The following is an 18155-nucleotide window of genomic DNA, read 5'->3' on the forward strand; positions in this document are numbered from 1 at the left end:
CCGTTTGAAACTTGTGCTCAGTAGTCAGATAAATGTGACTGAAATCTGAAAGATGCTGGCCTTTTTCACTTAAAACCGAATTTCAGAATTTTAATCCGATGGGTGCTCATGTCTTCTCTTTTGGTAAAACATGTCAGCTTACAAGGAAACGTGTAGTGTTTTTGCCTTGCCAAACTGCTATTGAATAATCAACCCATCTTAGGAAATGTTCCTCTTTTTTTTTTGCAGACCCTTCTTCTTTTCCTTTATTCCCCTTCCTGCATGTGGACTAGTCAACTGGGCATTGTCTAGATAACCTCCATATCTTTCATTCTTTTGTCTCTGACTCTCTCCTGTCTCTCTCTACTCTCTCTATTGGCATTGTTCTTGTAGAAGAAATACAAGTGAGTGTAACCACACAATCAGTGCAAGATGCAAATGAGTGCAGCTATGAAAAACTGGCTATTGTGGATGCACTAAAGGATAAATAAATAAATAAATAAATAAATAAATAAATAAATAAATAAATAAATAAATAAATAAATAAATAAATAAATAAATAAATAAATAAATAAATAAATAAATAAATAAATAAATAAATAAATAAATAAATAAATAAATAAATAAATAAATAAATAAATAAATAAATAAATAAATAAATAAATAAATAAATAAATAAATAAATAAATAAATAAATAAATAAATAAATAAATAAATAAACAAACAAACAAACAAACAAACAAACAAACAAACAAACAAACAAACAAATAAATAAATAAATAAATAAATAAATAAATAAATAAATAAATAAATAAATAAATAAACAAACAAACAAACAAACAAACAAACAAATAAATAAATAAACGTGCGAGTTGCTGGCATGGATTTGGCACTCCAGATTGGTAGGAGACCGAAAATTGACCCTCTTTACCATTTTAGCCTAACCTGTGCTTTTAAATGTTCCCTGTCTCTCTATGTGTGTGCGTGCATGTGTGTGTGGGTCTGCTGGTGGGTGACATTAACATGACCAAGCTTTGGCGATTGCACACACATCTGCACACTGAGACCATGTTTTTCTGCTGTGAGAGCCCTTACCTTACTCACTTTTTCCTTGTTGCTACAGCTTTGTTAAACCTGTTATGAAAGTTCTGTTCTACTGATACATCAATACCAGTACTGTACATGCAATAAAACTTAGTTAATTCAAAGCCCACCAGGCTGCACAATAAAATATTTTAATTCCTAGCTCGATTTTCAAATTTTTGCGAAATTTAAGCAAAACAGAAAAGTTGACTTAATAGAGAATACTGAAAAAGCTAACTGTTTCAATGACTACTTCAAATCAGTTTTCTCAAAACCAAAATGCTACGATATGCTACCTCATTTTAATGGCCATGTGCAAACTTTAATTCCTCTTGTAGTAATTACATTTCAGGGTATCAGAACATGTTTACCTGCATTAGATGACACCATTGGAGCTGGTCTAGACCAGATATCCCCGAAAATACTAAGGGCCTGCTCTGATATTGTATTCAATACCTGTACATATTATATTGCAAGTCACTTGAAACTGGAATTTTTCCCGAAGAATGGAAGACTACTTTTATAGTGCTAATTCAAAAAATGGCTCGAGGTCTATGGTAGCCAGTTATAGACCGATCTCTTTGTGTTGTATATGTTGCAAGATACTTTAACACGTTGTATATAGTAATATGGTGAAACATTTAGAAGCTAATAATTTTTCTTCCAGAACCAACACGTGTCTCATGTACTACACAATTAATATAGTTTTTTATGACCTTACCACTGCAACTGACAACAGTTTACGGACTGATGCAATATTCATAGATTTTAGAAAAGCATTTGATTTTGTCTCGCATGAGTTATTAAAGCACAAATTACCTACCCTCAGTATTGGCCAAAATGTTTTGAAATGGATTATAGATTAACTCAATAACAAAAAACAATGCATCGTACTAGGAGTTAAGCAATCTGGATTTATGAAAGTAACTTCGAGTGTGCCACAGGTTTCGGTATTGAGGCCACTGTTATTCGTAATATTCATCAGTGACATCGTGGCCAGTATTTCTTCTACTGTTAGACTATACGCAGATGACTGCGTACAAATGATGAGATGAAATCGCTTCAACAAGACCTTGATTATATAACTTGATGGTGTTACACATGGGAACTGGATATAAACGCAGACAAGGGTTACCACGTTACATTTAGCAAAGGGAAGCATACAATGAACACAAGGTACACAGTTGGTGATAAAGTGCTCCGAAAAGTCCCCGAAGTCAAATATTTAGGTGTACATCCTTCAGAAGGTCTCTCATTTAATCAGCATATTAAAACATCATAAAGAAAGCTGCAAGCATGCTTAGCCTCGTTATCTGGAATCTTTTTGGCGCGCCTCAAATACTGAAAATGGCGGCTAGTAAGACCACTCTTAGAATATGAGTCCAGCTTGTAGGATCCCCATCAAAATTGCCTCATCGATAAAATTGAAGGTGTCCAGAATCGTGCGGTGAGATTTATATTAAAACAATATTCACGGGGAGCCAGTGTCACGCAAATGAAGGCTAGTCTTGGGGTCAAGCCTCTGAACTTAAGGCGGAAGGAAAACCAGCCGAAATTAATGCATGCAATTTATAGTAACTCCAGTCGTATAGAAAAATTTAAATATATTAAGCCTCGTCACTACCTGTCAAGCAGAAGAGATCACAACTGTGAAATTAGAGAAATGAAATGTCGTACGAATGACATGAAATTCTCTTTCTTCCCCATTACAATATCTGAGTGGAACACCAAGATACTTTGTTGGGCGAGTTGGTACATATTCATTATTAATTTATTATTAATTTAAACAGCGCGAACACGAAGACAAAGGACAAGATGAAAGTCCTTGAATTAGCAGGGTCGTACAAGTGAGAGGAACACATTACCGGCCGAGGTGGTGACAGCTGACGGTGTCCGTTTCGCTCAGCTCATCAATATGTAATCACCCTTACACTGTGTAGTTCTTGTGGCTTGTATAGCATGTTCTCATATTCCAAATACTTCGCTATAGTCCTCATATTTTCAATTGATTCTCTGTTTTAATATTTGTATTTTGTTTATTCTTGTTTGTACCCACTCTCCTGCTTTAATGCTTTGGCGCTGCAGGATATGCTGTTAAGTAAATAAATAAATAAATAAAGTGTTAGTGCAATGGCTTCGTGCCATGTGCTAAGTTAGTGCGCTGACACGATCTAGGCAGTGGCGTATAAAGCACTAAAAAGTTCATTTAAATTTTATGCTGGCTCGCACGCCTACTTTGGTGCAACACTGCATGTCAGATGGGGACTAAGGTGGTCCTGACTTTGTAAGGAATTTAGCTGTTCCTGCCTTGAATTAGCAGGGTCGTACAAGCTACCGATTTGAATTACTCTGTGAAATTTGTTGCAAAATAAGGAACTGCAGAAATCCTACAAATTATGCAAGCTGAAATTGAAATTGGAGGTTTAGTGGGGTTGCATTTGGTTCTCAATTGTGCACAAGCATTTAGTAATAGTATTTTTTTTAATTATACAGTGGTCTTTAAGAGAAATGATATTTTCTTCTTCCAGATTTTCCAACTATTGCTGATCCTGTTTGCAGTTATCGCAATCAATTTGTGCATTTCACCGACATGCAAATATTTAAGGAATTCACTGTTATATGCAAGCTGCTTGCAACTTATGGTAGGTGCCTTATTTGTAGTTTGTCGTATTGAAAATATAAGTGGAGTTGAGTGCTTGTGAAGTTTATTTTCTGCTTTGCTCTTAAACGTGAGGAAGGAACATTTTGTTGTCTGCATGAAACGTCTACCATTGGCCCCTGCTGCTGCAAGTGATTTGAAAGGCTATAAATTTTGAAAGCCTGAGCGTGCACATGCTATTCAGTAGTGACATGTTTCTCTGAATAGTCAGGAATGGACAAAATGTTTTGTGATACCAGGAAGCTTCCTAATAATGGAATAAGCAGAAACTTTATCTCATCCAATTACATTCCATCAGAACTGAACACTTGTTTTGCTAGACAGTTAAAAAATGGCTGTACTGTAAAAGTGTTTATCTCATTGCCTTGAAAAAGCTGGTTATTTTATGAAATGCCTTGCAGGGGCCCTATACTTTCCCAGAAAGTTCTGCTGTGTCATTCGCTTTTTGCTTTCTCTGGTCTGTTGCCTGTTAGAAATGGGTGAAAGCACCACTTGCTTTTTGGTAGAAAAGCACTTCATGAGGTCTAACCAGCTTACCATTCCCTGCATGGTTGAAATGGTAGGCGTCTACCGTCTATCAAGATAAACTACACCAAACTAGTGCTTTTGCACATTCTACTAGGTTGAGCCATGTTAGAACCTCTGTATTTTTTAAATCTTGATTTGTTCTTTTTTTCTCTCTCTCTATATATATATATATATATATATCCCCATGTATTGAGCTCAGGGGAACTGTGGGTTGTTAATACCTGTGTAAAGTGCAGAGTGAAATCAGAAAGTTGCAACAACAAACGTTATGAAGCCTTGTGATGAACCACATGGAGTTTATGACAACTGTGGTCGTGTAGACTGGACAAATAAGTATGGCTGAGCTGAATATACTCTTGCAGTTTGCCAGTACATTGTAACATGAGAACTGCGAGTCCAAAACCTTAGATTTAGACTTCAACATGCTTCAGCAAGTATGCTGTTGCACCAATGAAGCACTGCTGAAGTACTGCATTACTGAAGCCACTGGTGTTTGTCATAATGGTTTCAGCATGTCTCGCTGTTGAAAGCATTTGAGCATTTTGGCTTTGAAAGAGCAGGAACTATCTCAGAGAATTTCTCTCATCTATTTCGAATGAAGTTTCACCTTTTGAGAACAGGTTTTGTGGAGTTGTACAGTGGACAGTATATTATGACATGGCGGCAATGACAGCAACTTAGCCTCACAAACAGAATTTGCCACTTTTAATGGTATCTTGTTATCATATCTTGCTGCCGTAGTGGTCTTTTTATAATTTTTATTATAATTGGTTTACAGGAAAGGAAAGGCACAGTATCTGTCACACTTGTTCTGTGGGCACCTGAACCACACAGTAAGGGATGGGAGAAAGATGGGAGTAAAAGCGGAAAGGGAGAAAGAAATGCCTAAGTTGAGGGCTGGGTAGTAATTTCCACTACCTAGGGATCTATAATGTCTTTCTTCGCCTCCATCCAAATGCAGCCATGGGCAGTCGGGACAAACCCAAGCACTTTAATAATAATAATAATGATAATAATAATAATAATAATAATTGGTTCATAGGAAAGGCACAGTATCTGTCACACTTGTTCTGTGGACACCTGAACCACATGGGAGGAAGGTGGAAAGAGAGAAAAAGATGTACTGTAGTGGAGGGCTGCGGAGTAATTTCCACTACCTAGGGATCTATAATGTCTTTCTTCGCCTCCATCCAAATGCAGCCATGGGCAGTCGGGACAAACCCAAGCACTTTAATAATAATAATAATAATAATAATAATAATAATAATAATAATTAGGAAAGGCACAGTATCTGTCACACTTGTTCTGTGGACACCTGAACCACATGGGAGGAAGGTGGAAAGAGAGAAAAAAATGGTGGGGTAGTGGAGAGCTCAGGATTATATTGACCACCTGGGGATCTTTATAATGTGTACTGACACCGCATAGTACACCACACCATTTCACCACTTCCGTTCCCTGGGTCAGCTGGAGGTCTGGATCAAACCCAAGTGCCCTGGCACAGTAGTGGGGCGCGGGGCCCCCAAGTACTTCAAAGAAGGCACAGTATACTTTGGGTGGACACCAGGAATTGTGGCCACCTACACTTAATTAGGTCTAGGTCACTTGGAGGTCAAATTGAGTGTCATGGGAAGACCAGCTATACCTATAGCATAGTGATCCGGCGCACGGGGTGGCTGTTCCTGACCCTATGGGGCTGGGACGGTGGGTCAAAGCTGCTTGCGGCGAGGGCTAGCCAGCCACCGAATTTTTATCGAATTTTTACATGTTGTGGGCTGTCCCCTGTCTTCCTTTTCTTTCTTCTCTACTTTCTCTCTTCTGTCCGCAGGAGGCAGTGGAGGTGGCTCAGCTACAGAGCCAGTAGCAGGCCTGTGCATATTATTTTACTTCTTCCTACAGCCGCAACAACAACAACATAGTGAACCCTTAGCTTCAATTGTAAATTGGTTGTAAGAAATGAAAAGCACAGTATCTGTCAAGGTCACTGGAAAGTGAAAATTTTAGGGGTCCGCAACGGCTGGGAAGTTTTTTTTGCTTCAGAATTCTTAGAATTTCTTGATGCACACAGTACAAGCTATGAGTGCAGGATGTATGCGTGTCCAGGAATGTGCAGCATTTTCCTTTATGTCACAAGAATCATGTCTGATGACAGCTTTGGAAAGAACCACTTGCATTGTTTTCACTTACTCCTGTTTGATTCGTTTCCCAACAGGTGACGTGACCATGCTAACTGACATCCTATGCCAGAAGATACAGGAGTCAGCCAGCCACAGGAAGCAAGCTATTCTGGTACTGAGCAACATACTGCGATCACTTGCAGAGGATAGACCTGATTCATGTGCGGAGCTTGATCTGCCTGGCTTCATTGGGTAAGCATAAAGACTTGCAACCTCTGCCTTGCTAGATGGTATGCTTCTGCTGATGCCTTTATTGATTGAACACACTAGATAACCTAAAAGCATGAGAAAGGATCTGGGTCTTTGGTGCACTGCGGCATGCTAGTAAATTGAAATAAATACATGCCCTGTTGGTGAACAATGGCCTGCCTGAAAGTATAAGAGCTATTAAAATAAGTACAATGTAGTGTTGTCGCTTCAGTACAAGGCGTAATGGGCACTAAAGACTGAGCTTTTAATTAAAATAACCCTCCTTGCCTTCCAAGAGGCATCTGATGGTCGGGAATGGAACGGCTTGTAAACCTGCATATAATAATTAATCTGTCAAATTAGAATGAAGAATCTTGCTTCACAATTGAACTAGTTGAGTATATAAGAAAAATATAAAAACAGTATCTTATGTGAAATAATATTGTAGGTAACATAAATAATAGAGGGCCATGCTAAAGGCCTTACAGCCAATAAGGGGGGGACGAAGGGATCAGATCGCTAAAATCGCGAAAAAAAATTGGAAACCACGTGTTTCGGTATCTGCAACACCTAATCTGCATTGTATAAAAATGGTTTGGCTGAAAGTGTAGTAATAGTTCTCCCCCCCAAAATAATTTGTCAATGCACAGGACGAGAAAACAGCTTTAAATCGCACAAAATCACCACAGATCGTGGAGCCATATCTCGTCTTTCCCGCCACCGAGCGCTGCCATCTTGGTATCGTTCGAAAGCTTAATGTCTATTGTTTCGTTATAGTGCTCTAGAAGATTTGGCAGTGTGACGACCGGCGCTGGAGAGCGGGCCGCTTTTGCGATGACAACCACAAACTTCTGCGAGAGGGTGCGACGTGCATTAGGGGTGCCACGTTCACAGCTTGGCGCGTAGCGGCTGCGGGGATAGCGGGGGTACAGAGGAGCAGCGTTGTTCCCTTTGGAGTTATTTTCACACGCTACACAATTGGTGCAATGTTTAATGAAGAGGTTCTTATTCCAGGTTCTTACACTGATTTCTGCAATTTCTTTCCGTCTCTCTAGATAGGATAAGATAGGAAAGACGTTAATTTCTCTAGAAAGGTCTTGTGCTAGTAGCAGACGAGAAAGGAGAGGTCCATCTTCCTTCTTCTCCCGTCTCTCTGGAGGTACCGTTCACACTTGGGTATTCCTTCGGAGCAGCGCACGATGTTTAAATCACTATTTGAAACTCTTTCAATGTTTATTCTTCCTGCGGACAGCCAGAAATTGTCCAGATGAGAGATTTGTATCCACTGTTTCCGAAGAAGTATAGTGTATTGTATTCGTCTTTCCCGTAAGGAAATAAAGGCGGCTGGCAAGGAGCACTATTAACATGCGGAGAAAAACAGTATACATGCAAATCAGAGCTCTTGCTTTATGAGGGCTCTTTACGAACACCTTATTTTTTACGAACACCTCCTTATATTTTGCAGCTTGCAGTTATCAATACGTGACTGAATGTTTATCTTAAATCGTCAGTAATCTGTACTGTATATCTCCTTAATTGGTGTTCTTTCTGTGCCCTAATCACTGCTTATGCAAATGATATATACAGTGTGCGAGCGAAACATATTATATTTTAACCGCACAAATTTAAAGCATTGTGATAGTTACCAACAAAAAAATAAAAATGAATGTACACGCGACTCAAGGCTTTTGTTAGTGATTAACATATATCGCGGACATTTGTTTACGTGCCGCTCACCAAAGGGTGAACCAGCTGTACAGATGCATAAAAGAAAAAGTCGAGTACAGCTAGGGCAATGTGTCAGATAAAATAGGAAAAATTAAATCAGTCAATATGTTCATAGTGGGCACATGAGTGCGGACACTTTACTAGCATCAAATAGTAGATGTACAGAGCAAGAAAAAAAGCACTTATAATTGCGCCTTGTCTGGGCAAGTACAATGCAGTTCCTTGCCAAGCACCAATAGAAAACAGAAAAATGCGGAAAAGATGACAAGCACCTAACATGTAAGCAATTAATATAAGGCCGCATTCAAACGCGGACTCTAATGCATGTTTATTTTTCGAGTGTGTGGTATGAAATATGAGTGATCGATGGATATAGTACTACTTGTCAACTACTGCTTATAGAACTATAATCGGGCTACTTGCCGACTACTCTTTGCAGAACTAATCAGACTATAATATTTCCCTCAAGAAAACTATAACAAGATTGATATTACACGTGAAATACTTCCAAGGAAATTTAATTATTTTTCCAAGTCAAAGAACCCTTGTCATGGTTCTTTGACTTTGCAAAAAGCAAAGCCGCTAAAGCACATAAAATTTCATTAGTTCAAATGTGAGCTTTCTGGTGCTCCAAGCAGCTAAAATTTTGGAACCTCCAAACTTTACAGGAAGGTTACAAAATCTGAAGTGCAAAGACATCCAGAAGACGTGACTTGCATATTACCAGTTGCTTGTGCACGCAAAATAAAAAATACCTAGAATGAAAACATTCTCTGAAACATTTAAGATATTGCCAAACTATAACGCATTGAGATTAAATGTCTTAAGTAGTCACGCATCTCTGGGTATTCAAAGCTACCCGTTACAAGAAATTCTAGCTTATTGAAAAAAAAAAAAAAAAAAGGATTAATTGAGATTCGTGCACAGTTTTACAAAGTGGTTAACACCTAACTTTCTACATTTGTATCTTTATATGCGTTCGATTGCACGCCCGCTTGTAGCCTGTTTCTGCACTGCGTGCTTTCTTCCGTTTTTTTTATTGCCTGTCATATATCTCAATTTTTCTTCGTTTTTAGCTATTCGTCTGTTTTGACAGCAGTGTCAGAAGAGAACTTGAAAGATTCCAAGAGCCTATCAGTGTATGTAGCGCAAGTCGGACAGCTGCATAAACAGATTTTGATCTGGATCATTAGTTTGAGTTTGTCGAAATACCAGTAGTTCGACACAACCAGTAGTTGACACAAATTTGAGTATTTTCGCGATGAGGAAACAGACTAGCAATGAGGGCGACAAAATTTACCTGTTGAGAAGATTTTTTTCATTGATGAGTGGTTGTCACGGCAATGATTATATGTTGCGCATAAAGTTTCGTATCATGTGAATTGAGTATTTGTTACATAATAGCTCTACTGAAGCAGGTCAATGAAACGGAATTGTGCACAGAGCTTGCAACTCAGAGCTAATGCGAAGAGAAGAGTCATCATAAGAACTGCGGAGAAATTCGACAAGCAAGACGATCACAAAAATTATATCATCTTCAAAATAACATACATACAGCATAAAAAATGTATGCTGCGAGTTGCGGCAGCTGACAAGAAAAAGGAAAAAGGGATATTGCAGTTAAAAGATAACTGAGCATATGAGCTCCTTATTCATGCATTGAACTGCATTCGCTGCAAATATTTTTGAAGCAATACAAAATCACATGCAGCGAAAGATGGTCAGGGGAAGTTAGGAATGCTAGCGCTCGTTTTCCACCATACACAATAAAGGATTATGCTGCCCACTCAAATATTTCACGAAAGAAGTATAGTGCTGTCCTTTGCATTGCTTAATTGTAATTTTGCAATCTTTGTCTGTGTTGATGAAATCATGTTATGGTTGTTTGCTGCATTTCATTTGCATACATTAGTGTTGCTAGCAGTATTGCATTTTTGCTCTTTTTTTTTTGTTGTTACATTAATAAATATATTTATTGCATTCATGCAATTAACTTCTAACACCCTTTCCGACACTGTAGATGTCTCGAATATTGTGTTTTAAAACTGCAGTCCAGTGCTAGTTTGAAACGACATTAATTTCCCCTAAAAGCAGTAAAATTATGTTGCTTTTTTAAATTCTGCATGTGCATGCGTGCGTGTGTGTATGTGTGTGCGCGCGCACGTGCGTTTGTGTAAAGGGGGAGGTGCATCTCTCAAGGGCGTGACTAAGACAATAATCACAAGTTCACAACTTCCTGTGATTACTCACAATAAGCTTTTTTGGATAGACTCATGCTTATTCATTCATTTCCTTTCGCAGTGCGCGCGGCCATTCTCACTGATTCCTTTCAGTAAACTCATTAAGTAACAATTGACGTTATTTTTGCAGAGGCCATTTATATAAAGCAGCCTCATTTTGAAAGGACAGCAGCGTCACCTGTTTATAGGAATGCAATTTGATTGTGAGCAACATTTCTGTGGAGTATGCTGCTATCTGGTGGTAACACCACCTAGTAATATATTTTTTTTCTTTTGCTATGGCATTTTGACTTTTTTTCTTACTTGACTTCAATAGGGACAGTGTGTGCTTGGGTTTAATTTGTGTATTGAAGTCTGTGTGAAATTTCAGGATGAAAATACAGTTTAGTCAGAAAAAATATCGATACCCACTTCCTAAAGACCGACTGCGTGCCTGTGGCTGAACTGTGCGCTTTTTTGCAGGTCGTTGCTGGAGTACTTTGTTTCTAACAGTCTGTGGAATTTGCTCCTGACCAGTTCAGAAGCATGGGAAGATCCGGTGGACGCAATGCAAGCATGTTCCCTTCAAACAGTTTCCCTAGACAAAATCAATTCAAACATCTTGCAAAGTTGTCTGCTGCTTGAAGGGGTCACTGTGCTTGCCCAGGTGAGAGGCCACAAGGAACAGCTCACTCTCATTTGTGCCGCGCTTTACTGGTGTCACTTTTCATTCATTAGGTATTGCTGGCCTAGATTCCTTAGGGAAAAGTAAAAAACAAAGTTCTTACTACAGACAGACTTGAAATGCCATCAAATACAGTGTTTGGCATAAGAACTAAGCTCTTTTTTTTTTTTTTTTTCAAGTGAGAGAAGTATGCTGGCATTTGGTAATCAAGCTGAACAGATCTAGTTTTTCTGCACTATCATTTGTTGCAGAAGAGGAAGTAAGATGCAACTTATTTTTTGTTAGTGTTTGTTTTGTTGTCAAAGCTAGTTTGTTTCTTCCAGGCTAATAATTGGTGAGCAACAATCTGAGTATTAATGCTCATTATGGCTAGTGAAGAACATTCTTACTGCCTTTATTTGAATTGTTTTGCTAAGTGTCGTTTGCTTTAAATCATGCATGCTGAATTGCTACAGTATATTCTGGTATTCATCTGACAAACATTTTGCAGTGTAGTTAGTAATTCTTTAAGTTAGATTCCCTGAGCATTCTAGTTTTGTTAACTATTTCTGCTTATATAAGAGGTACGTGTTCACTTCATCTTGTATTGACTGTAATGACTGCCCTCGAGCGCTGATGCTGTGTAAATATAGGTTTGGCTTTGTTTGGTTTGGGGGTTTAATGTCCCAAAGCAGCTCAGGCTATGAGAGACACCTTAGTAACGGGCTCCAGGAAATTTAGACGACCTGGGGTTCTTTAACGTGCACTGACATCATACAGTACACGGGCGCCTTGCTTTTCGCCTCCATCGGAAAAGCGGCCTCCATGGCCAGGATTCGATCCCGCATCCTTGGGAACAGTAGTTGAGCGCCCTAACCACTGCACCACCATGGCAGGGCGCTGTGTAACTATATTAACACTGATGCATAAGTCCATTCCAGGCAGACTTTACAACTGTGCCTTCTCTGTGCAGCTGTCCAAGGAAGAGTTTCGGCCGCTACTGAGGATTTGTCTGTGCCCATTGTTGGAGAAAGCAGCCAGCCAGAACCATCTAGTTTCTCACGTAGCATGCACAACTTTGTTCCACGTGTCAAATGCCTGTGGTTATCGGTACGTGGCTGGTATGAAGTGACAAGCTTGTGTTGAGGGATGTTAATGACAGACTCTGTTCTGCATCCTTTGTTTGCTTTCAATAGCTGCTGTTGTCTGTTGCCATTCTTTCCGATTCACACTCTTGGCAGCTGGTTTTACAGTGTGTATGCTTTGTGTGCTTGTAAACGCCTTGGTTCCAGTTGTTGCTGATTGGGGTAGTCAATAGATTTACATTCTAGAGCATGGCAGCTGACAGCCCGTGCACAAGAATATTGTTTGTAGACCGTGTGCTCTCCTGCTACCTCAAAGAGCTCTCCATCTACCTGCTAGCATTGTGGTTTCAAAACAGACGACATTGCTGTGAATACATCTCCTGTTGGACGCCCCCCTTCTCACAGAAATGAAGCACATGCTTGCTAAAAACAAACCTGTCCCTTTGGTTCATTTGCCCGATGTTCTAGTGCCACCCTATCGTACGTCGTGATATGCATTTTGGAAATTATATAAAAACTTTCTATTTGGGGTCAACTACCAGCATGCATTTTACTTGCTAAGTTGCTATGAGCCTCATTACTTGCTGCGGATGTAGCCTTTCAATTTCTTGAATTTAAATAGCAGTGAAGCTACATCAACATCTGCATTAATACCCATTCTCAGTTCTATTTCAGAACTTATTCAGCAGAATGCCGACTACATTGTCAATGCAGTCTTGTTCAAGCTTAGGCACCCAAGTTGTCATTCTGACGTCACACGTATTGTACAAGCACTGGCCAAGCACAGTGACAGCAGTGCCATCAGCCTTCTGGTAGATGTTGGTCATGAGGCAAGTATTTCTGCGGGGATCGCACTCGCCCCATGTGATCAATCTTCATTGGCCCTTGTGAGAAAACAGCCTGTTCTGTGGGATTAGCCAAGGCAACATTGGTGTGTTGTGTCGGTTTGTTTTGTCACGTTTGCTCATCTTGAGTCTTTTATTACAGGTGCTGCACGCACTTGACTTCTGTCACAGGGATAATGCGCTGCCATTCCTGAAGGTCCTGGCAAGCATAGTGATGTACCTAAACACTTGGTTTCCTGGAATGGCCAAAAAGGTTCACGTCCTTTCATAGCATCCTAGCTTGTTCAGAGTTTGCTGCAGATGTATCCTCTGTTTTGCACATATTGCATAGTAATGTGCTATGTGTTACACATTTCATAGAAGTGTGCACTCTTTTTATTCCCCTCCCCCACTGCATGTCTGCTTGCCCGTGGTTTCTTGCAATTTTTACCTTCTACTGCTTTCTCGTTTTTATTATTTTCTACAGGCTTAAGAGGGGCCCATGTATCTCTTACTGCATTTGACCTTGCTGTAGATGCTTAAACAGAGATCTTAATTAATGGAACTAAGAGTTTCAGTATGCGTGCTCATTGCTGTTTATTTTTCCTGCTGGTGTATCGAAGGATGCTTTACTGTTTTCTGACCTGACATCAATTTCATTTATCTGGCACTGTCACTTAGGACACATCGGAGAATGGCGGTCACATAAAGGCAACCATAGAGAAGACATTTGTGCAGTTTGTGGAAGACTTTCATCACTGCAAAAACCTGTCTCCAGATGTGAAGATCACTGATGAGGAACTCGAAAGCAGTGATGTACCCGAAGAGAATGTTTACAGTATGGAAACAGATGAAAAGCCACCTGTGCCTGGATACATGAAGCTTCTCGTCGAGGTAAAAAATTAATAGAGTAATCAAAAACATGTTGGAAGCAATGCATCCATATCCTAATGCATGAATTTTTTAGAGCATTAGCGCTACTGCATTCATTTGTAAATTTACTAGTGTTGTTTCACATTATTCCTGCACCTAGTACCTCATGTGCTCCACAGATGGTGCCAGATACTCATGTGCCGCATGTTATTTCTTCTTGCGCTGTACAACAAGCATTGTCACCTTTGTCATGCCCAGGTGCAAGAGCACTGTACTGTTGCTGCAGCCAATCATGCCTTGTGTCAACCTGCAACACAGTATCATGCTCTGTAGTAAACATTGTCATCTTCATTATGCGCCAACTGCAAAACATTTTTATGCTGTGCATTGAATATCGTCATCTTCATGAAATTTCATCACCACTCCTTCATTTAACCTAGGTGAATACGCCACACACATATGCCATCTCACAAAAGACAGAGGCCGCAGCCGCGCCAAACAGGCTGCCGAGCCCATTGCCAAGAAGCTTACCAAGCACAGAAGCGCGCCATGATTGAAGTGGTAGCAGTGATTGCAGCCAGTGGCTGATGCTCGTGAAACCTGGTTCAAGGATACTTGAGCCTGTATAACTTTTTATTGTTTTTTCTACCAACTTTCAGTATGTTTGCTTTCTTCATAAATATTTTATGTCACTTGTTATGCATGAAACTGGCTTCACATCACTAGTAACATAAATAAATCGAGGTGTAGAGGTGTGGGCCTTTCGCCGAACAACTCACCTTCGTACATTGCTTGGACGCAAGGGCCTTATCATTCGCTCTCTCTTGAACTTTATTAGAACAGCCAACCTTTTTTCTTTCATTTAATACCGCTTTAAAATTTGTTTTATGCCCCGAGGCAATAAACAACGCTATTAAAAAAAAAAAGAATTGTGTCTGAAGTTTGATGTGCCCAGCTTTTGTGGTGATTGCTTTTCTTTTCTGCAGGTACTCAAAAGGTGTATGCATTTGCAGTCGAGCTCTAACATCTATGTTCAGACAGTTGTTCTGAGCACCATCAGCCAGGCAGTTGTGCCACTGTCTTCGTGTGAAGGTAAGCTGGCATGAACATCCAATTTGGTGCAGCATGTTGGGCCAGGCAAGGTGATATAGATATGCAGTGTACATATGCATGCGATCATGTGTACCGGAAGAGTTGGTATTGGTGAGGGCTGAAAGGGCAGCCTAACAACATCTAAACAGTGTGAGCATGCAGAGAGCGTCATTAGCATTTGAGTTTGTGCTGTTGCTTGAAAGATGGGCCCACATGGGCAGTAGCATTCAGGTAAAGAAGTTGCAGATTATTTGTAGTGTCAGAGGGTGGGGGCACTTGCATTCTTTAGTTCCCTCCCTTGCCCTGATGTCTTGTTGTCCATAGATTCTGATGTTTGAGTGAGGCTGTCAGATATCGATAGACAACAATGATGAGTTATGAATGGCAGGCTTAAGCGCTAAAAGTGCAAGTACTGAGCTGACCTTATTTTCTCGTTGCACGTTTCATAGTTGACTGTAATGTTCTAGGGTTAGTCATTGTTTGCTGCGGTCAAGCCTGCTTGGAACATGTTCAAATAAAATGAGTTGAGCTCCTTATGTCATACACCTGACACTCTATGGAAATTAGCAACATAGAGACAGGTGCACAGAAATAGGGCTAGCAACAGTTCCTGCATTTATCTGTGCCACTCTGTGTCCTTGTTGCACTGTTCTTCCCTTTTTGCAAAACGGGCGAGATGTCATTTATTATTGGAAAGCATTTTAGGCTGCCTGTTATCAGACAATTACCTTTTTTTCTATCCAATAACTGTTCACTGACCCAATCAAAGCTAAATTTATACTCACTCCGTGTTGCAGATGAACTTCTTCCAGTTGTCCACCTTCTTTGGAAGCCCCTTGTTGCCCGTTTCAAGAAAGATGACTGGAACCTGTCAGTCAAGGTGACTAACCCGTGTGGCACATGTGCGTTTTATCTGTTGCAAAATCTGAATTGTGTTCTCTCACACTTGCAGGCATTTCAGACTGTAATGTCACTGGCAGAGGTGGCACGTGATTTTATCCGGGAAAGAGTGCTGCTCGAAGTTTGGCCATGGCTTGCAGGCTTTCTGCGTAGTCAGCACGCAGTCAGGTAAACAGAGCGCTCTGGGCAAACAACATTGGAAAAAAAAAAAAAAAAAAATTAATGGAGATACTCAGGAATGAGTATGCTGTCACATATGTCAACAAATAAGTGGAAAGGTTGCTGGAAAGCTACTATTTCTAGGTGTCCTTTAGGACATGGATTGTTCAGTACTATACTTTTGTGTGAAAGTTGTAGCAGAACTGATTGTTGGATGTCTGTTAGTGCAAATTTAATAAATGCCACACATACACGTATTGAGACACCCATGTGCTTTCCTAACAGATATGCCAAAAGGGTGTATAATGTGTTTTATGGAAGCTGGAAGACTTGCTGATCTTGCTGCATGGTGGAACGTAAGAAATAAAAAATAAATTGAGCAAATTAGTGCTTTGCATACAGCAAGCCATGCCTCAATCTTTCATTCTAGGCATGTGCAACTACCCGACTGTGCAGAAGACTGTATATAATGTAAAACACTGTTCAAACCATACTTGTGCTTCCATACTACTACTACTACTAGGCTTCCTGTCTTTTATAAAGCCAGCACATCTGCCTAGTTATTTTAGTAGTGCTGTTCCCTTTCTATGTTCAGTCATTGTGAGAAGAATCTGGCTTACATGGATAGCTCTGTAGTTTTATTGGAGGGCAATCATAAAGGAAAACTGAGGGCAAATTTAACTTGGGAGGCATCGATAGATTCTGAAACTCCTACTAACTACAAAGACAACTTTTGTGACTAGAAAAACTAGAGAAGACCAAAAAAAGAAATGAAACACATGTATCAGCATCACTGGCAAGCACACTGCCATTGTGCTCAGAATGATCACAGAGTCAGTTTTTTTTTTTTTTTGTTTCCATCATGAATTTGAATTGAGGGGCAGAAATGCAAATTACTCATCAATAAACACATCTTTTTGTATCAGTGCAAACATCATCATGGCTATAGAATAAATTTAAATTATTTCAAGTTGTCCTTGGTGTCCCTTTGAAGCTTAAATCACTGCGAGACTAAAAAGTCTGTCAGTTTGGTTGATGCTATGCTTTTCTCTAAGCACATTGACTGCACTGCTTTGTTTGAAATGGTTATGATCATTTGCACAGCAGGGACAAGGGGAAGGCCTACGAGGTTACAGCTGCTTTCAAATACCAGCTAGCTCTCCTTCAGGGCCTGGGACCTTTGTCTGTTCAAGTAAGGAGACATTGCACATGGCTTTTCGTTCTTTGTGTTTAGCCTGCAGCAGTGGGTGTAGGAATGGTTGGCTCTAATTACTAGGTTAGTATTATATTCTTTAAATATCCCGTACCACACGGGTGATACCGAAACTAGAAACTGCTTGAAATAACTCTGCTGGAACATTTTATTGTACATTAAGTGGCTGCTTGGTATTTCCATATGTAACAGCAGCTTTACAACTGTAAACACCATTGCATTATGACAGGACTTGTACTTTCTTATTCTGGATTGAAATGAAGAGAAAAGGCCACATGTTCTGCTGCTTCGTTGTAAGCAACGTCCTCCTCCTCTTAATCATCCCAGCTACACTGCTTGGTGCAGGCTTGTTTTGTGGACCATTTAGCTACTGAAAACTAAAAAAAAAAAACTGCCTAATGTTCATTGAGCTTTTGAAGGATTGAGAAACTGACCGTGATGTTCCAGCTCAAAGTTCATGAACAAGGCATTGCCCTCTTGGCATCAGCCGTCTTGCCCTACCTGGAGCAGTCTCAGCCTCCCAGGTTGCAAGAGGTGAGTCTCTATAGATGAGCTGACACACTACCTGTGTTGGCTGCTTTAGTGTGGAAGCACATTGCAGCTTGCCTGTGTTAAGTTGCATGGTTTGGCGAAATTTTGGGCGGGGGTCAAAATTCCAGCTTCCTTTATTCTAGTGATCGGGTTAACAATGCAAAAATATCAAGTTAACAGGTCAACTGCCCAATTGTCCTTTGCATGGTCTTGTACAGCTACTTTATCTGTTATGAAATGGCAGTGATATGT

At 40.0% G+C, this 18155-nt stretch overlaps 1 protein-coding gene across 3 annotated transcripts in view; it reads left to right on the forward strand.

Annotated features, from left to right (window-relative positions):
* The window catches only part of Tti1 (Telo2 interacting protein 1), a 34062-nt gene that overhangs the window by 15288 nt on the left and 619 nt on the right, over positions 1–18155 (forward strand). For 2 of the 3 annotated variants that reach the window (XM_084599324.1, XM_084599326.1), the window contains exons 11-22: positions 3591–3704; positions 6462–6618; positions 11046–11229; positions 12200–12336; positions 12976–13141; positions 13299–13409; positions 13817–14029; positions 14995–15100; positions 15898–15980; positions 16053–16168; positions 17264–17351; positions 17820–17906. In XM_084599324.1, coding sequence (XP_084455450.1) covers positions 3591–3704; positions 6462–6618; positions 11046–11229; positions 12200–12336; positions 12976–13141; positions 13299–13409; positions 13817–14029; positions 14995–15100; positions 15898–15980; positions 16053–16168; positions 17264–17351; positions 17820–17906 — 1562 coding nt within the window. The remainder of the gene's footprint in view (positions 1–3590; positions 3705–6461; positions 6619–11045; positions 11230–12199; positions 12337–12975; positions 13142–13298; positions 13410–13816; positions 14030–14994; positions 15101–15897; positions 15981–16052; positions 16169–17263; positions 17352–17819; positions 17907–18155) is intronic. The other variant, XM_084599325.1, reaches the window with a different exon arrangement.

The sequence above is a fragment of the Amblyomma maculatum genome, chromosome 3 (genome assembly GCF_055883805.1).
Source record: "Amblyomma maculatum isolate TAMU_Amacu chromosome 3, ASM5588380v1, whole genome shotgun sequence".
NCBI classification, from domain to species: Eukaryota; Metazoa; Arthropoda; class Arachnida; order Ixodida; family Ixodidae; genus Amblyomma; species Amblyomma maculatum.